The sequence below is a fragment of the Suncus etruscus genome, chromosome 6 (genome assembly GCF_024139225.1).
Source record: "Suncus etruscus isolate mSunEtr1 chromosome 6, mSunEtr1.pri.cur, whole genome shotgun sequence".
NCBI lineage: Eukaryota > Metazoa > Chordata > Mammalia > Eulipotyphla > Soricidae > Suncus > Suncus etruscus.
The window spans coordinates 5,194,611-5,214,815 of record NC_064853.1 but is presented as its reverse complement, the minus strand read 5'-3'; the positions used below and the strand labels follow the sequence as shown (position 1 = coordinate 5,214,815).

At 52.7% G+C, this 20,205-nt stretch overlaps 1 protein-coding gene across 8 annotated transcripts in view; it reads left to right on the top strand.

Annotated features, from left to right (window-relative positions):
• The window catches only part of CLSTN1 (calsyntenin 1), an 833,174-nt gene that overhangs the window by 762,349 nt on the left and 50,620 nt on the right, over nt 1-20,205 (top strand). For 6 of the 8 annotated variants that reach the window (XM_049775285.1, XM_049775284.1, XM_049775291.1 and 3 more), the window contains exon 2: nt 10,290-10,480. In XM_049775285.1, coding sequence (XP_049631242.1) covers nt 10,378-10,480 — 103 coding nt within the window. In that variant the 5' untranslated portion in view covers nt 10,290-10,377. The remainder of the gene's footprint in view (nt 1-10,289; nt 10,481-20,205) is intronic. The other 2 variants (XM_049775287.1, XM_049775286.1) reach the window with 1 other exon arrangement.

Below are 20,205 nucleotides of genomic sequence, written 5' to 3'. Positions count from 1 at the left end.
CAGATTCAGGGAACACTATGGGAAGCCAAGGATAAACCTCGGTTGGTGGCATGCAAGGCAAATACTCTCCTCACTATGCTATCGCTCTGACCCTAGAATACGTTCTTTTTTTTTGGGGGGGGAGGCACACTCGGTGACGCTCAGGGGTTACTCCTGGCTATGCGCTCAGAAATTGCTCCTGGCTTGGGTGATGGCAGGGGATCGAACCACAGTTCGTCCTAGGCTAGTGCCAGCAAGGCAGACACCTTACTGCTCCATGCCACGGCTCTGCACACCCCCCCCCCCCAGATTAAGTTCTTAAAGGTCATTTCCAGAAGCTCAAATGAGACCTGGAACCCAAGTTTGCATTCTGTCTGCTCAGAAATAGCTCCTGGCAGGCACGGGGGACCATATGGGACACTGGGATTTGAACCAACCACCTTAGGTCCTGGATCGGCTGCTTGCAAGGCAAACACTGCTGTGCTATCTCTCCGGGGCGAAGTTTGCATTCTGATACCCCCAGCCTGTCTCTCTCTGTCTCTTTCTGTCTCTATGAAAGAAAAAAAATTTAAAAAAAAAAGAAAGGAATTACTCCTGGAGATGCTCAGGGAACCATATGGGATGGTGGGGATTGAACTCAAGTCATCCATTCATGTGCAAGGTAAATGCCCTCCCCACTACATCATTGCTCCTGCCTTAATTTCTCCCTTTTTATAAGGACATCAGTCATATGAAATTAGAAGCCATCTTAAGGACCTGATTTTAACTTGATTGCCCCAGGGGCCGGGTATGTGGCTCAGTGGTAGAGCACTGGCCAGTGTAAGGCCCTGGGTTCTATTCTCAGCACTGCAGAGGGTCCTGGGAGCACCATTAGGAGTGGGCCAAAGGTACCCCCTAAGTATCAACTAAGGGGAGCTCTTGCAGGTAAGGTGGAGTTTTGAAGTCCAGGGTGTTGCATTAAATAATTAATGAAGGGGCTGGATGGCAATGGATGGTGATGGATTTCTCTCTCTGCCATCCTAGGCCACGTGGCTCAGCAACCCCATGAACCGGCAGGTTCCAGGCCCAGGTGATTGGCGTAATCAAGACTCTCTCACATGCAGGCATTAGGAAGCATCATCTTTATTCATACCCTGACCACCACAGGTGTGTGGCCTATCTCATAACCTTTCAAGCATTCGGCCATTCTTAGCCCTGCATCTTATAATTCAGCCATCTTCCTCAGCCCAGCAGGGCCAAAAGGCAAAAGCCCTTAATCCCCTGGCTTCCGGGTTTATCTACCTATTCCAAGACCCCTCCCAGGAATGGGCCAGGTCTTGCAGGTAAGGTCGCACCTATTATCCGGTTCCCAAGACCCCTCCCAGAAATGGGTGGGTCTCAGATAGGTACCCTACACAGGGCTTTAGGATTTCAGAGCACAGATGGGTACCTGGGTAACGGCTTGGCTGGGGGGCTTGGGGGGGCTGCAGGCTCCAGTTCACTGGCTCCACCCCCACCCCTTGGTCTGAAGTCTGGAGCTAGAAGCCAAGGAAGTGGGGAGCTGGGAGCCTGTAATTATACTAATTACTGGAACACCAGACCCACAATTAAAACGCCAGAGCCTAGAGCCAACAGAGATCCTGGGCTTAATCCACGCCCTGAGGACAGAGAACACTGCCTGAACCCTGGGGTGTGGGTGCGTGGGTGCTTAGGGCACAGGCTGCCACTCCCTACATCAGCCAGCCCAGAGCTCCCAGGATCTGGCTTTCCCTTTCACCCTTGCTCCAAGGGGAACCTGGATACTGGGTCAGATACTGGGGTAACTTCCTGCCCTGTCCGGAGCTGGTGCCCAGGCCTCACCCACAGAGTCCTGGGGAGCTGTGAGGGCACCAAGTTTACCTGCAGGTTCGATGTGGCCACAGCCAGCCTGGGAGAGGGCTCTGGGGGTATCTGTTGGTTTTTGTTTTGTTTTGGGCCACACCTGGCAGCACTCAGGAGTTACTCCTGGCTCAGTGCTCAGAAATCATTCCTGGGGCTGGGAAGGTGGCGCTAGAGGTAAGGTGTCTGCCTTACAAGCGCTAGCCAAGGAACGGACCGCGGTTCGATCCCCCGGCGTCCCATATGGTCCCCCCACGCCAGGGGCGATTTCTGAGCACATTGCCAGGAGTAACCCCTGAGCGTCAAACGGGTGTGGCCCAAAAACCAAAAAAAAAAAAAAAATCATTCCTGGCAGTTCAGGATGGGATGATGGGAATCAAACCTAGGTTGGCCATGTGTAAGGCAAACACACTACCCGCTGTGCTATCACCCTGGCCCTTGGGGGTGTCTGTTGATTGGGGTGCAGGGCTAGGCTCAGAGGACCACCAGAGGACTGCCTGAGTTCACTGCAGACTAGCAGATACCCCCACCTATGGCAGGAACCTGGGGTGGGGGACAGTTCTGCCCAGTCCTAGCCCCATGCTTGCTCACTCTCACCCACAGGCCTGACTCCTTGAGTATGCCCAATCCCTAACCTCCTCTCAGGATCCCCTCTCTTAGTTTGGGGGTTTAGGACCACTCCTAGTGGTGCTCAGGATTTACTCCTGGCTCTGCACCCAGGGGTTTGGGGAAACATGTTCTACTAGGTCGACTGTGTACAAGGCAAGTGTCCTCCCCACTGTTCTATTTCTCAAGCCCTTGGGACACTCCTTGACCTCTAGGCCCAACCCAGGCCCCTGCTCAAGTCCCATCCTGGCTTCCCAAGGTGCTTGGGTCCCAGATGCATGGGTCAGGCCTGCCTGTCCCCTACTAGCCCTGTCCAGTGGCAATGGAGGGGGGACCCGGCTCCTAGAGACACAACACTGCCGCCCATACCCAGTTTCTGGAGCTCCTCACTCCATCACCTTCTTCCCTCTTCCCCTCCCCTCCCCTCAAGCTCCCCAATTCTCTGCAGAGGAGCCTGAGCCACTGGAAGGTGGGGGTTTGACTCATTGCTGTGAGGGGCCTGGGGTGCAAAATAGGGGGGACCTGAGCTGACACTTTCCCTGACTGTTGAGCTGAGTGTCCCCAAGTTTTAGGAAATGCCCTACAATTTTGTTTTGTTTTCTGGTCACACATGGCAGTGCTCAGGGGACCATATAAGATGTCCGGGATCGAACCTGGGTCTGCCATATGCAAGCCAAGAGCTGTCCTGTCACTCAGGCCCCTCTACGCCCTACAATTTAATAAGTGGGGGGAGGAGACAGGGTGGCCAAGGAGAAGACAGAGATTTCCCCTTATACCAATAGGCCATGGTGTCCCTCAAAGCAGAGAGGGGAGGGGGTGTCCCTTCCTAGAGCAGCCCACCATCTGCAGACCTGGGGGTTCCTGGGTAGGTTGGGAAGGAGAAACAGTGGGGCTATGATAGCCCTGAAAATGGGGGCCCCCAAGATTGCATCAACTGGGAACCCACCTCTTTTGTGGAGAGCTGGACCTGATCAACCTTCCTTGAATTCCCTGTCCCTGTGACCCACATTTTTGGGAGGTGGGTCACATCCGGCTGCACTCAGGAATTACTCCTGCTTTGTGCTCAGAAATCACCCCTGGCAGGCTTGGTGGACCATATGGGATGCCAGTAAAGGAACCACTGTCTCCTGGGTTGGCCATGTACAAGGCAAACACCCCTACCGCTGTGCTATCTCTCCGGCCCCTTCTTACCTGCATTTTAAAGATGACAACAGAGAAGCCTAGAAGGTTCTGTGTATGCTTGAGTATCCCTGGGACATCGGGGCCAGCCACCCCTTCATCAGATGGGACAATTGGGGGCTTGATCTTCCTCATCCATGAGCTGCAGAGCTAAAAGTGCATGTTGGCAATGGGGGGGACTAGCCTGACTTCACAGAATCTTCCAGAAGGAAGTGACACACTGAGCCGGTTGGGGGGCCCCAGACAAATGATCCCATCTCTCAGTCAGCCTCAGTCCACTGCAGGAGCTGTGCCCACACACTGGTACTTCTGCCCCAGCAGGACGAAGCACTGAGCTGGATCTGTGAGTCATCAGTGTTTGGGGGTGAGTAGCCCCAGGACACGGAGAAGGGAGGGGAGAAGAGATTTCTCCCAAGCAGCAGGATAGATGGAGCCAGCAAAAGACCAGAACAGAAGGGTTGACTCTGTTCTTGGTTTGTCCTTTTTTTCCGTGTTTTTTTTTTTGGGGGGGGCCACACAAGGTGATGCTCAGGGGTTACTCCTGGCTATGTGTTCAGAAATTGCTCCTGGATTGAGGGACCATATGGGATGCTGGGGATTGAACCGAACAGAGGTCCATCCTGGGTCAGCTGCATGTGAGGCAAATGCCCTAACGCTGCACCATCACTCTGGCCCCATTGGTTTGGTATTTTTATTGATATTTGTTGGTTTGGGATAGTCAAGGATGAGCAACAAATCCAAAGAGCTTGTGTTCTGCCTTCAGCACCTTCCCAGATTCTCATTTTGATTTTTTTTTTTTTTGGTGTTTTGGTTTTGAGGCCACACTTCAAAATTCTCAGGGTTTACTCATGGCTCTGAGCTCAAAAATCCCTCTTGGAGGGGTCAGAGTGGTGGCGCAAGCAGTAAGGCGTCTGCCTTGGATGCCTTAGCTAGCCTAGGATGGATGGGGGCTTGATTCCCCCTACATCCCATATGGTCCCTCCAAGCCAAGAGCAATTTCTGAGCACATAGCCAGGAGTAACCCCTGAGTGTCACCAGGTCTGGCCCCAAAACAAAACAAAACAAAACAAAACAAGAAAAGAAAAAAAATTTCTCTTGGAGGGGATCAGGGACTATATATGGTGCCAGGGATGGGACCCGGTCTACCATGTGCAAGGCAAGAACCTTCCTCACCATCCTGTGGCTCCAGCCCCTTGCAGACATCTTTCATTTTCTTCATCTGAGACAAAGAACTTTCTGGAAAGGAGCAGAGCTGAGGTGTTACCAGTTGAAGAGCTTCCTGTAGAGGCAAATTCACAAATTATTTCAAAAGAAGGGGCTAGGGTAGCCAGAATGATAGCACAGCGGCAGGGCATTTGCCTTGCATGCAGCTGACCCAGGACAGACCCGGGTTCAATTCCTGGCATCCCATATGGTCCCCCGAGCCTGCCAGGAGTTAATTCTAAGCACAGAACCAGGAGTAACCCTTGAGCACCACTGGGTGTGGCTAAAAAACCCAAAAACAAAACAAGAGACTGGATTGATTAGACAATGGGGAGGGCATTTGCCAGCATGATCGGCCGGGGTTCAATCTTCAACATTCTAAATATTTCACCAACCCCACCAAAGAGTGATTCACCGGGGGCTGGAGAGATAGCATGGAGGTAAGGCGTTTGCCTTTCATGAAGGAGGTCATCGGTTTGAATCCCAGCGCCCCATATGGTCCCCCGTGCCTGCCAGGAGCAATTTCTGAACCTGGAGCCAGGAATAACCCCTGAGCACTGCCAGGTGTGACCCAAAAACCACACACACACACACACACACAAAAAAAAAGTGATTCACCAAGTGAGTGCAGAGGCCAGGAGTAACTACTGAACACCACGGTGTGGCCACAAAACAAAGACAAAATGAAAGAAGCAGTTCCAGGGGCCAGATAGTACAATGGGTAGGGCCATTTATTTACCTTGCATCCTGCCAACCTGGGTTTGGACTGATCCAGCACCCCATATGGTCCCCTGAGTCTGCCAGGAATGGTCCATGAGCATGGAGCCCAGAGTAAGCCCTAAGCACAGCCAGGTGGGGCCCAAAAACAAAACAAAACTAAGTAAGTAAATAAATAAAAAGCAACCCCTGGCAACTTTTGTTCCTTGTCCAGTTAACAAAGCCACTTCTTCACCCTCGCTTTGATGCCAACCCCCTACAACACAAACACACCCAAGAAAAGACAGATTGGCACATCTATTTCCTCCTGCCCAAGTCCCCCAGGCCCAGTGGCTGGCTCAGCTCAGGCAAAGGCCCTTTTCTTCTCCCCACAGCCCAAGTCTGGATTGTCCCCCATCTCAGAGCCATTTGAGGCTCTCAGTTCCTGCTTCACTTGGGGAGACCTTTGTAAAGCACCAGTGTGGTCAAGGCCAATATGGAACTGAATCTGATGTGAGTTTCCTGCTTTCCTTTACTCCTCAATCCGGGCAGACCAAATCTTTGGGCAAACATTCCCTGTGGGGGTGCCACATAGAGAACCTGCTTGTCTGCCCACCTGCCCTCAACCAACTTCCCTCCCTCCCTTCTTTCCTTTTTTTTGGGGGGGGGGGCACACCCAGTGATGCTCAGGGATTACTCTCAGAAATCACTCCTGGCTTGGGGGACCATATGGGATGCTGGGGGAATCAAGCGGAAATTTGTCCTAGGTCCGTGCATGCAAGGCAAGCCCTACCACTTGCACCACTGCTCTGGCCCCTCTTTCTTCTTTCTTTGAGGGGGGCACACCTGGGTACACCTGGCTCTTTGCTCAGAAATCACTCCTGGCAGACTCACGGGACCATATGGGATGCTGGGAATGGAACCTGGGTCAGCCTCTTGCAAGGCAAATGCCTTACTGCTGTGCTATTGCTCCGTCACACCCCCCCAAACTATTTTTTTTGGGGGGTTAGTCCTGGCAGCACTCAGGAACTACTCTTGGCTCTATGCTCAGAAATCGCTCCTGGCAGGCTCAAGGGATCATATGGGATGCCGGGATTCAAACCACCATCCTTCTGCATGCAAGGCAAACGCCCTATCTCCATGCTATCACTCCCGCCCCCAGCCCCTCCACTTTTTTTTTTTTTTTTTGGTTTTTGGGCCACACCCTGTGACGCTCAGGGGTTACTCCTGGCTATGCACTCAGAAGTTGCTCCTGGCTTCTTGGGGGACCATATGGGACGCCGGGGGATCGAACCGCGGTCCGTCCTAGGCTAGCGCAGGCAAGGCAGGCACCTTACCTCCAGCGCCACCACCCGGCCCCACCCTCCACTTTTTTTAATCTTTTTCTTTCTTCCTTTCCTAAAGGGTCCATGAGGGCAAGAAAATAAATTAATCAGGAGTTTCAGGCACCAGGGAGTGTTTTCTTGGTCTTCTCATATAAACGGATCCACATCCGCTCTTCACCAGCTTCTTAACTCAAAGAGTTCAGAGATTACAGCTTTCTGATTTTATGGTTTGTCAATCTCAAAGGTCCCAGGAAATCTAAGTGTGTTTTTCCATTAGAGAGGTGTGAACTCCATAATAAAAGCGAACTAACCAACAACCAAGCAATTGATTGAGTTCATATCTAAACTTACCTAGTTCCTCTAGCTGTGTGGAAGCTACTGGCCGAAGGAGAAGAGAAAGAAACTGTCAAAAGGTTAGACTTGGTGTGTACCAAACTTGGTAAGTCACTTTATTTAGGTAAAAAAAAATTTTTTTTTTGGTTTTTGGGCCACATCCAGCGGTGCTCAGGGGTTACTCCTCGCTATCTGCTCAGAAATAGCTCCTGGCAGGCACGGGGGACCATATGGGACACCGGGATTTGAACCAACCACCTTAGGTCCTGGATTGGCTGCTTGCAAGGCAAACGCCGCTGTGCTATATCTCCGCCCCCCCAAAAAAAAACCCCTTTTTTTTTTTTTTTGGGCCACACCCGTTTGATGCTCAGGGGTTACTCCTGGCTAAGTGCTCAGAAATTGCCCCTGGCTTGGGGGGACCATATGGGAGGCCGGGGGATCGAACCGTGGTCCTTCCTTGGCTAGCGCTTGCAAGTCAAACACCTTACCTGTAGTGCCACCACACCAGCCCCAAAAATCATTTTTGTTTTTAAATTTTGGGCCACATCTGGCAGTGCTCAGGGCTTACTCATGGCTCTGCACTCAGGAATCACTCCTGGTGGTGCTCAGGGAACCACAAGGGATGCTGGGGACTGAACTTGGGTCAGCCACATGCAAGGCAAGTGTCCTACTGGCTGGTCCCATCTCTCCAGCTCAAAAATCTTTTTGATTTTTTTGGAGTACACCCAGCAGTGATCAGAGGCCACTCTTGGCTCTGAGCTCAGGAATCATTCCTAGATGTGCTCGGAGGACCATCGCAGTGCCAGGGATCAAACTCTGGGGGCCTCTTAGCTGTCCATCCCTTTGGGCCCTCTCTGGCCCAGAAAGGTGCTTGAAGTGTACAATCCACTTTCATTCAAGAACTGAGTCTAGGGACTGGAGCAATAGCTCAGCTGTAGGGCTTTTGCCTTACATGCTGCCAACCTGGAAAGGACCGGATTCAATCCCCAGCATCCCATATGGCCCTTCGAGCTTGCCAGGAACAATTTCTAAGTGCAGAGCCAGAAGTAACCCGAGTGCTGCTGGGTGCAGCCCCAAAACAAAAAATAAAAAACAAACAAAAGAACTGACCCCCCCCCCCCAGTGCTAACAACCAGAAAGTGGTGGTGTCACCTGAAGAAATGCAACCTTTTTTTTTTTTTTTTTTTTGGTTTTTGGGCCACACCCAGCGGTGCTCAGGGGTTACTCCTGGCTGTCTGCTCAGAAATAGCTCCTGGCAGGCACGGGGGACCATATGGGACACCGGGATTCGAACCAACCACCTTTGGTCCTGGATCGGCTGCTTGCAAGGCAAACGCCGCTGTGCTATCTCTCCGGGCCCAGGAATGCAACCTTTAGGTCAGGAACCAACACTAAGCGCCTGAGTGTCTGGAGAACTTCCTGAAGGAGGTAGGTCCACTTGCAAAGACTCCAAGGCTTAGGGCAGAGGTGGGGTGAACCTGCCAGGGGATACGGGCCTGAACAGGAAGGAGCGTCAAGGATTCCAGTGGTAAGGCAGCCAGCCCTGAGGTCATCGGGTGGGGACTGGGTCCCGGAGCGTGTCTGGCCGACCTGTCCAGGCCTGACCCAGGCCTGATGAGGTAGCAGCAGAGGGAGCACTAGATGAGGGGTGTGGCAGGCGGGCAGGTGGCTCAGGGGAGAGGCTGGAGGCCACGGGGGAGGCTGTGCTCTGTTGTTCAAGGTCTTCACTGGCCGAGATTGGCTCAAGCCCCAAATCCTTCTCCTGCCTATCCAGCACCCCACAATCATCTGCTCCTGTGTGTGTGTGTGTGTGTGTGTGTGTGTGTGTGTGTGTGTGTGTGTGTGTATGTCCAAGGTCTGTCACAAGCCATCAAGGCTGCTCTCCTCCCTCCTTCTCCTCTTCCTCCTTCACCTCTTTCTCCTCCTTCTCCTCTTCCTCTTCTTCCTCCTCCTCCTTCTCCTCTTCCTCCTCTTCTCTCTTCCTTCTCCTACTCCTCCCTCAAGGTCCTAATCTGCTGGACAACCCCTCTCTTGGAGACTTCAGCCTGGGATAATGACCAGTGCTGAGTGTCCAATTTTTTTCCTTAGGGGATCCCCTCACATCACCGTCACCCTGCAATCTTGGGGGTTGGCTCCTCAAGCAAAAAGACTTTGGGAAGGGGCCGGAGAGAGCATGGAGGTAAGGCATTTGCCTTTCATGCAGGAGGTCATCGGTTCGAATCCCGGCGTCCCATATGGTCCCCCGTGCCTGCCAGGAGCAATTTCTGAGCCTGGAGCCAGAAATAAACCCTGAGCACTGCCGGGTGTGACCCAAAAACCAAAAAAAAAAAAGACGTTGGGAGAGCCAGTCAAGGCCCCTTGGGACATTCTGTCCTGGTCCTGGGTGGTCTGGAGTGGAGGGAGACAGCTGTGTTTTCAGGGGAGAAGGGAGAGAGGAGGGGATTCACAATGACCCCCTGGTCATTGACACATTCCTGGGGCACCACGCTGAGGGATGGAGACTGTGGCTCTGAGCTTCCAAAGTTGGGTGGGTTAAGTGGAGGCTGCCAACTGCTTTTGGGGGCCCCCCACCAGGGCCCTCTCCAGGACTCATCTACCCCACACCACCCTGCAGCTCCTAAGAGGCTTTTCCAAGCCCGGTGGGTGATGCTCTGCTGCCCCTAGGAGGGGCACACAAGATAGGCCCGGGCTTAGGGAAAAAGGGGTGATGTGAAGGGAGCAATTGGGATGGATCCCCAAGCATGGTAACAGAATCGCCTCAGGCCTCCATCCTCTCCTCCCTCCATCCCTGGACCATGCGCGGCCTCGCGCGCTCCTTGCGCGTGCGCGCTGGTGGGCGGGACGGGTGGGCGTGGTCTTCCCACCAAGGAGCCGCGCGCGCGCGCCCGCCCACGCCCCTCCCTTCCCATCTCGGCTCGCGCGTGCGCCCTGGGCCAACGCTCGCGGCTTCTCGAGCGCGCGCACGCGCCTGCACCCTGCCGCGCGCCGCGCGCCGCGCTTCCGCCCTCACTCGCGCGCTTCCGCCCGTCCCCGCGGCGCCCTAAGGGAGCGAAGTGCGCACGCGCGCCGCCATCTTGGACGCCGCCGGGAGGGGAGGCGCCGGCCCCGACCCGAGCGCGCGGCCGAGCTCAGCCAGGCTCGGCGGCTGCCGCCCCGCTCGCTGCACCCCGCGCCCCCGGAACCTGCCCGCCCGCCCGCCATGCTGCGCCCTCGCCCCGCGCCCCCCGCTTCGGCCGCCCTGCTGCTGCTGCTGCTGGCCGGGCTGCTGCTGCTGCGCGGCGGCGGGGTTTGGGCCGCGCGAGGTAAGCGGGGGGCTCGGCCGGGGGTGGAAGTCGGGGACCCCCCGGGGACCCCCTGCCTGTCATCGTCGTCGTCGTCTTTGCAAGAGCCGCACCCCGCGGGGAGCCCCCTCTTGCATGCATGCAAACGCGGGGCGCCCCCTCTTTGCTGGGGGTGCATGCCCGGCTTCCAAGCTTCCTTAGAGGGGACTCGAACCCGCGACCCTGGGGACAGACTAGCCCCTGGGGTCTTTGTGCAAAGGTTGGCACCCCACTTCTGCCACCCCAGCCTGCCTGGCTCGAGCCCTCCGTGCCCGCCTGGTGCTGCTGCCCAAGCCCGGCTGGCGCATTGCGGGTGCAGAGGCTCACCCCCTCACCCCCAGTTAGTTCCCCCAGAGACAGGCTTTGGGGATCCCCCTACTGTGTCTTCCTAGGCCCCCCACAAATCGCTGGACCCTTCTTTTCCACCCCGACCCATTGCACGGGGCTGTCTGTGTTGGGTTGCATGCATTTTTTGCATGCAATTTTTTGTTGTTGTTGCAAAATTGCTTCCTTCGCCTGTGCGATAGGCTGGCTGTCCAGAGCTGGAGGAAGATTTCTTCTCCCTTTTCGTGTGTTTGTTTGTTTTCCTCTTTTTCTCTCTTTTCGGCGTGAAAAGGTCAGCAGGGGTGAGGTCGGCTGGGCTCAGACTCATAAAACTCACTCTTTTCCTTCCTGATGTTTTGTTGTGTTTTTTTTTTTTTTCCCCAAGCTCTTAACCCCCTGTCTCTCTCTCTCCAGGCTGACATTCAGGATTATGGTTTGCCCTCCTGGTTTGCTTTTTTTTTTTTTGGAAGAAAAAAAAATAAAGTTGCATCAGGACCCATTTGAAAATAGATATTCTTTTCCAGGCTTGGAATTAATCAGGATGCAAGGCTCATAATGTTGATTGATCTGTCTAGGAAGAAAGGGGATGGGGGAAGGTCTCTTTTGGGGTGCTTTTGGGGGGCGGTAGACGCCCGCCACCCATCTGGAAACAAAATGCCTGGATTGGGGTATCTCGGCACCATTTATTTATTGATTTTTATTGTATGAGGAGTTGGGAACGTGTCTTGTTGGCTGGCTCCCGTGTTGTTTTTCCGAAGCCTGTGGGTTCGGCGAGCCTGGCCTTCCAGTGACTGAATTCTTGGGGGCTGTATAAATGTCAGCGACTTTGTTGATGGCCGGCTCAGGAGCTTATGTGAGTAATTGGACTCCTTGGCAATTTGCTAATGTTCTTTAAGCTTTGCTTGATCCTGTGAAGCTCGAAAGAATTTTTGGTCTTGCAGGGCCAGAGAAGAGAAAGAGAGAGAGATAGGTCAGTATCTGAAGGGCATCATGCATTGCCAACCGAGGGCTGGCCTTCCATCCCTGGTCCCATCATGGGATGCTTTCTTGACCCATCTCTAGCTTTAACCTAACCCCAGTGAGGGGGGAAACCTTGGTCTGAATAACAGCACATTTATTTTAGGAGCCAAGTGATAATGCAGGGGTTAAAGTGCTTGTCTTGTGCCAAACCTGTTCAATGCTGGGGTTCACTTAAGACTCCTGAGCATAGACCTAGGGGCTACCCTCGCCAACACAGAGAGAATAACATGTTTTGACGGACAGTTTTGCTGTTGCGGTGTGTATTATCATTGAAATACTACCAGTGAGTGTCATAGTTAAGAGGTTAATTGTGGGGACTTTGAAGATGATGATTATGTCAGGACCTAGGGAGAGGAGTCTGAGGGCTGGAAGGCTGGGTCTGTATATGGTTTTCGGGAGCCCTGAGGCCCATCTTGGCACCCTCATTGTGTCTGGTGCTAGGAATAGCCCCCAACACCACTGCAGGGAACCCAGCAGCAAGCAAGCAAGCAAGCAAACAAACAAAAAGCCCACAGAACCAACAAAATTATAATTTTAAGACAGATCTAAGTTTCTGTGGCTACTGGGTAGCCTGTTATGTGTGTGGTCTGTCCCCGGCATGGCCTGACCCGAACAGCCGCTTCCTGGTCATGCCCTCCCTGCCCTCTGCCAACAACTTTCAGGAAGTAGAACTTGAAGGAGAGAAACTGGAAAGCTGATAGGAATCTATTTTTTTGTTTTTGTTTTTGTTTTGGGGCCACACCCAGGAGCAGGTGCTCTGGGGTTATTCCTGGCTCTGCACTCAGTAATCACTTCTGGCGGTGCTCAGGAGACCATATGGGATGCCGGGGATTGAACCTGGGTCACTGCCTGTGCTGTTCTATGACTCTGGTCCCTGATAGGAATATCATTTTAAAAGTTAATGTGGGATCAGAGCCATAGAACAGCAGGTAGGGCTCTTTGCCCTGCATGTGGCAAGACCCAGGTTTGGTCCCTGGCATCATATATGTTTCCCCTTGCCCTCCAAGACTGCCAGGAATAATTCTTGAATCCAGGGCCTGGAGTAAGACCTGAGCATCACTGAATGTGACCCGAAAACTCGAACAAACCGGAAGAAAATTAATGTTACCGTGTAGTGTAATGCATTTTCTGGGGCAGGTAGCGGAAATCATAGGTGGTGGGAAGGATCTCGGGGCTTCCTAAGTGCAGAGGCCATACTGCAGACCTTGAGGTTTTGAGGTCCCCCCCCTCCCGTGTGCAGTGCGGCTGGAATCAGCAGTCCCGATTGGCTGCTGCTCTGCACAGAGGCCTCTGCGCCTGACGGTCCTATTTGAAATGTCCTCATCTTGCCCCTGACAGCTCATTCCTGGCCCTCACCCACTTTCCACTGCTCTCCCTGTTCTTTCTTCTTCCAGCTCTTCTCAGTCTGTGGGCCCCTGAGGATCGGGGTCTGAGTCCCTCACGCAGTGGTCGCTTGTTCTTGGCTGCGTGATTGGCTGGAACCAGTGGGTGTTGGCTTCAGCACCTTGGGGTTTGATAATCATCATCCCCCAACTGACAGGTGTTAGTTAGATGCTCAAAAAAACAGCATGGACTTCACTTTTGGGCCACATCTGGAGACGCTCAGGGGGTTCTCCTGAGGCTCCACACTCAGGAATTGCTTTTGGAAGCCTCAGAGGACCATATGGGATGCCGGGGATCTAACCCGGGTGAACTGTGTGCCAAGCAAGCACCCTTCCCGATGTGTTGTATTTTTTGTCCTGCTAAAACAAAAAGAAACCTCTTCAAAGATGACATTTGGACCGTGGGCCGAGACTGTACAAAGATCAGAAGTAGACTCTGTCCGATTGGCAGTCCCTTGCACCCATGATAGACTGATGGGAGAAGTGGGTGCAGGGGGCCTCTTTCCCATGGGGCGCCCCATCAGAGGTGGGGACACTGCCTTTGCTTATCCCTGATGTGAGAGGTTCTTTCTCTCCGGTTTTGGGTTTGTTTTTATTTAAGGCCACACCTGGCAGCGATCAGGGATTATTCCTGGCTCTGCGCTCAAAATTACTCCTGGCAGTCTGGGGGGGGGGGATCATATGGGATGCTGGGGATCAAACCCAGGTCAGCTGTGTGCGAGGCAAGCTCCCTCCCCACTGTACTCAAGCTCCGGCCCCCGGTTTTCGGGTATTTTTGTCCTTTTTCTCATTTTGCTGTAGGATGATCTTATTATTAGATGAAAAATGTTCACAAGATCTGTTGCTAAGGCTTTGTTATTTTTAAAGTCGAGGCAGAGAGAGAGAGAGAGAGAGAGAGAGAGAGAGAGAGAGAGAGAGAGAGAGAGATTCAGTTCTCCAAGTGAGGGGATGGCGTCCAGCTTTGAACCTGAACTGAAGAAAGACTCCTCTGAAAACCGAGGCTCAAGGGTGCTCCCTGGCAGAACCCCACAACAGAACCCCACAACTGTCTCAGTTTTTCTTTCTATCCTGGGCTCCAGGGCTGTGACTGGGAGTGACAGCCTATGTGTGCCTGCCAGGTGCCCACACGCCTCTGGGACAGTGTCCGAGAGCAGGACTGCTCAGTGGAGCTCGGTACTTTGTGTGACACCTGGACAACCCCCTTCCTGCTCCTCACAGACCTGCCCAGGCCCTCGCACCCTCCTTTTCTTTGTCCTTTTGGTCTTTGGCCCATACTTGTCGAGGTTCAGGGCTCACTCCTGGCTCTGTGCTCAGGGGTTACTCCTCCTAGTGGTACTTGGGGGATCCAGAGGGGTGCCCAGGTTGACTAAATGCAAGGCAGACACCTTATCCCCGTCTCTCTGGCCCAGCCCTGCAGCAAGTCAAGTCATTGTTGCTATAAACCTCCCTGAACTCGTCCTTTTGGATAATAGAACTTTTTTTTTTTTTTTGGTTTTGCTGCTCTGGGTTTATGCCTGGCTCTGCACTCAGGGATTACTCCTGGAGGACTTGCGGTGCCTGGGATGAGACCCCGGTTGGCTGCTTGCAAGGCATGTGTCTCACAGGCTGTACTATTGCTTCCATCCCCTTCATTCATTCTTGCCCCAGAAACAAACATTCCTGTCTGTGAGCTTCCTTTTTTTCATTTGTTTGTTGTTGGGCCACACCTGGAGGTGCTTTGTGTTCCTTCTAGCTCTGTGTCCAGAAATCACTCCTGGCAGGCACAGGGGACCCTATGGGATGTTGGGGATTGAACCTGGGTTGGTTGGCCTTATGCATGGCCAACGCCCTACCTACCGTGCTATTCCTCCGGCCTCTTCGTGTTTTCTTCTAAACAGATACAGAATTCACAGATCTCCAAGTTTTCCTTCCTTCCTTCCTTCCTTCCTTCCTTCCTTCCTTCCTTCCTTCCTTCCTTCCTTCCTTCCTTCCTTCCTTCCTTCCTTCCTTCCTTCCTTCCTTCCTCCCTCCCTCCCTCCCCCTCTCTTCCTCCCTTCCCCTTTTTGTTCTTGGCCACATCAGTGGGTGCTTAGTGAGTTACTTTTTTCGTTTTTTTTTTTGGGTCACACCCAGCAGCGCTCAGGGGTTCCTCCTGGTTCTATGCTCAGAAATCGCTCTTGGCAGGCACGGGGGACCATATGGGATGCCGGGATTCAAACCACCAACCTTCTGCAAGTAAGGCAAACGCCTTACCTCCATGCTATCTCTCTAACACTGAGTTACTTCTTTTATTATTTTTTTAAAATTTAATTTAATTTTTTGAGGGAGCCACATCATGTCATGCTCAGGGGTTACTCCTGGCTGTGGGACTTGGAGGGCCTTATGGGATGCTGGGGGATCGAACCACAGTCCGTCCTAGGTCAGCTGTGTGCAAGGCAAATGCCCTACTGCTGCACCACTGCTCTGGCTCCTCAGTGAGTTACTTCTGAACCAAGTACTTTAGCCCCTCCATAGGACCAAGTGGGGCCCTTTTTGTCTTTTGGGCCCCACCTGCTGGTGGTTGGGGCTGAGTTCAACCCCAGCTTCCCTTGTCAAGGCTCCCCTGGTAGTATCTGTTCCATCACTACCCTATTGGTTTCTCCTGCTCAAGGGTTGAGCTTCTTCCTGGCCTCTGCCTCCCTCCCTCCGTCCCTCCCGTGTCCGCCCAGGTACTGGGCTTGGAGTCCTTCTAAAGGCGCCTTGAAAAGCCTGTCCTCTCCCCTGAAGGCGCCGGGCCCAGCACACAGACAGACCTAACAGGGCCCTGACAATGGGGCATTCAGCGCCCAGCTCTCCCAGCTCTCCCGCTGCACAAAGTCAACCTTTTCTTAAGACGGCGGCTGAAGGGAGGCGGCTCTCATGGGATCTGACCCGTATCCGTGTCCGGGCCTCAGCCTTTAGCCCTGGGGAGTGGCCCCGTGGACAGTTTCTGCGTGATCTCAGCATTGGGGGCTCTCCCGGCCTTGTTGCTGGGGGCGGCAGTGGTTGTGGAGGGGAAGCTCTGCAATTCGGTGCTGGGGATGGCACCGGGCCTCTCGCTAGCAAAGCCTGATCCAGCCCTTGGACCCTGTGGGTCAGCTCTTTTTTTGTTAATGGCCCCTGCTTCCTGATCCTAAAATGAAAGGCAAAGAAATATCATTTTTTTCCCCTTTGTGCCAAACCCGGGATCTGTGCTTGTCCCTGGCCTGAGAGAGGTCTTTAGAGTCCAAGTAAATTTTATTTTATGGGTCTGGAGAGATAGCATAGAGGTAGGGTGTCCAGAAGGACGGTGGTTCAAATCCCAGCATCCCATATGGTCCCTCGAGCCTGCCAGGTGTGATTTCTGAGCATAGAGCCAGGAGTAACCCTGAGCGCTGCCGGTGTGACCCCCCCCCCCAAAAAAAAACCCAAAATTCTTTTTATTTTATTTAAAATATTTGTTTTGTTTCGGGCCATACCTGGTGATGCTCAGTGGTAACTCTTGGCTTTGCACTGCTATTAGTACCTCTGATGATGCTCAGGGGGACTCATTGGGATGCTGGGAACCAAACCCGGTCAGCCATGCGCATGGCAAGGGCTGTCCCTGCTGACCTATCTGTGCAGTCCCTCAAAGGAATTTCAAAACTCAGGAGTAAAACCAAGATCACATTTGGTACCGAGATCCACTTATTGCGCACACCAGGCACATTTAGCTTGAGCTTTTTTTAAATACCTATTATGGTTTTTGTTTGTTTGAGTGTTTGTTTTTGGGCCACACCCAGCGGTGCTCAGGAGTTAATCCTGAAATCGCTCCTGGAAGGTTTGGGGGACCATATGGGATGCCGGGTATCAAACCTGGATTTGTCTGGTTGACCGCGTGCAAGGCAAACGCCCTACTGCTGTGCTATCACTCCGGCCCCAACCTGCCATGTTGTCCTTGTAAGCCCGGAAGTACCGACAAGGGGAAAATGGAATACTATATCCTAATTGGAAGGTGTTTCAGAGTAGAGAGTGATTTGTCCAGTGCATTTGAGGGGGGCTACAAAAGGACAGAATTTATCCCACCCGAGATGCGGAACTCGGTGGAATTTCTTCCCGCCAAGTTCCGGGACAGCCAGTGTAGACGAGCGGTTCTTGGGGAGCAGGGCTGGGCTGGGCAGCAGAGCCTGCGACAGTCCCCATAGCTGGCCTGGGAACCTGCCTGCCAACTCACCCGCCACGGCCAGGGCCAGATCTTCTCCAGAGATCTGGCCATGCCCTGGGGGATGAGCTGACTGACGCAGGTGCTCATCGGAAGACTTTTCATTCTCTGGTGGCCGCAGGGAGGAGGAGGCTGGGCCCCCAGCACCTCACAAAGGAAAGGCTCTGCTCCGCGCACAATAGACAATGCTGGAAGGGAGGGAGGTGGAAACGAAAGGAGGCTGTTGCCAGGATGAAAGCCCGGGCAGGTTCTGTTCACCTTTTCCAAGCGTGTCGCCAACTCGCCTGGCTCCCCTTGCAACATGGAATTTGTAACGAGGGGAGCTGGAATAACGAGGAGTCTGGACTAATCCCCTAATCATGTCATCGCCATGTGTTTCAGTTATATAAATGGCAAACCGTGCCGGCTTGGATTTCTTCTGTTCGCGGTCCGGTGGTGACGGGACGGCTAAGCCCAGAGGAGGGGGCCCCCTGGCGGCTCGTGCCTCAGTCTGGGTCGTGGACCCAGGTTCTCCCCCCACCCCACGGGCTTCTGAATCAGACCTTGGCGCTTGGCTGACAAGAGTTCCAAGTACCTCCCAGCATGAAGGCTTGCTTTGGCTTGGTTAAGAGGCCACTAAGGTGCATCTTCTAGACAATCCAAACCTGCCCTGAAAAAGTGACTTTTTTCCCCACATGAAATCAAACATCTGTTTTTATTTTGGGGACTTTATCTGACAATGTTTATTTACTTCAGGGTTTACTTCTTTCTGACTCCTTTCAGAGAAGTTTTCTCTTTTTGGGGGTGTTTGGGCCACACCCGGCAGCACTTAGGGGTTACTCCTGGTTCTCGCTCAGAAATTTCTCCTGGCAAGCTCAGATATAGGATATATCTATGTATCTATATAGGATGCTGGAGACCCTGGTCCGTGCATGCAAGGCAAATGCCCTACTGCTGTGCTGTCACTCCAGCCCCTTGGTCCTTAACCCTTGAACTCTCTCTCCAGCCTTAGGAAGTTAAGATTTGTGATCACCTATTTAAAGATGCAGGTTGCCAGGTGGATGACACGGCAGTGCAAATGGACAGTCACTCTGAACCATCTCTGTGTTGCCTTCTCCATTTCTTGTAAGGCATAGGATGGTAGGACATCTCGTGTCTTTGAGACTGGGATTGTATTTCCCCTGGAAACAGGCTGTGAAGTGTTTGGGCACAGGGTAGCGTTAGTGGGCAGAGCAGCCGTCTGAGTGTTTGTTCTAGCAGCAGGTGTGTAATGGAGTAGCCCTGCAGGATTCTGGGGGGCCTTGCTCACATTTGGAAGAAGTCCAGGTAAGAGAAGGGGATGCCACATTTGACCTCAAGGTGATCCTGCTGCCTTGGGAGGGATGGTTGGAAAGATTTGTGCTCTTGGAGATGAAAAAGGGCTGGAGGGGCCGGCGAGGTGGCGCTAGAGGTAAGTTATCTGCCTTGCAAGTGGTAGCCAAGGAAAGATTGCCACCACAGATAGATCCCCCAGCATCCCATATGGTCCCCCCAAGCCAGGGGCAATTTCTGAGTGCTTAGCCAGGAGTAACCCCTGAGCATCAAATGGGTGTGGCCCAAAAAACAAAAAACAAAAAAAAAAAAGAAAAGGGGCTGGAGAGACAGTGTAGGAGTAAGTGCAAGAATGAGGCTTTTGTGTTTCTTTTCTTTTTCTTTTCTTTCTTTCTTTCTTTCTTTCTTCTTTCTTTCTTTCTTTCTTTCTTTCTTTCTTTCTTTCTTTCTTTCTTCTTTCTTTCTTTCTTCTTCTTTCTTCTTTCTTTCTTTCTTTCTTTCTTTCTTTCTTTCTTTTCTTTCTTTCTTTCTTTCTTTCTTTCTTTCTTTCTTTCTTTCTTCTTTCTTTCTTTCTTTCTTTCTTTCTTTCTTTCTTTCTTGCCACACCTGGTGGTACTTGGGTTTACTCCTGGCTCTGTGCTCAGGAATTATTCTTGGCTGGCTCAAGGGGACCATATGGGATACTGGGACTAGAACCCAGGTTGGCTACATGCAAGGCAAACACCCTCCTTTCGCTCTGGCCACCTAAAGCACTTGTCTGGCACACAGATTTGATTTTTGGACCCGGATATGGTCTTCCATGCACTACCAGGAATGATCCCTGAGCTAGAGTCAGGAGTAAGCCCTTAGCACCCCCAAATGTGGCCCAAAACATGGACACTGTTGAAAGAATGGTTTGAAGTCACTATTTTCTCCCCAGTGAATACAGCTACCAGAGAATCGCTATTTCAAACCTTCCTGGCCCTTCTCCAAATTCTAAGTCAATATGAATGAGTACTGCTCTATGAGCCATTTTGTAAAAGTAAGTGTGAAAAAAAAATCAACCTTGGGGCCCAGAACAATAGCACAGCAGTAGGGTGTTTGCCTTGCATGCTGCCAACACAGAATGGACCCTGGTTCAAATCCCATCATCCCATATGATCTGAGCCTGCCAGGAGTGACTTCCGAGCACTGCCAGATGTGACCCAAAAAATAAAACCCCAAAAAATCAACCTTGTGAGGACTGGATTGGTACTACTCTGCCATCTGGCCAACTAGAGTTCAATCTCTGGCACCCCACATGGTCCCAGTCCCTGCCAGCAATGATCCCTGAGTACAGAACCAGGGTCAACCCTGAGCACTGCCTGGTGTGGCGCCAAAAGCAAAACCAGGAAATGTACCTTAGGGCCAGAGAGCCCATGTAGGGGTTCAGGCACAAGCCTTGCACATGTCCGACTCTGATGTGGTCCCCAGGCCCTCTTGGCTGGTTCTGATTCAGCTCCTGTCTATGGCTGCCTTCTCCCTTCCTCTGGGGA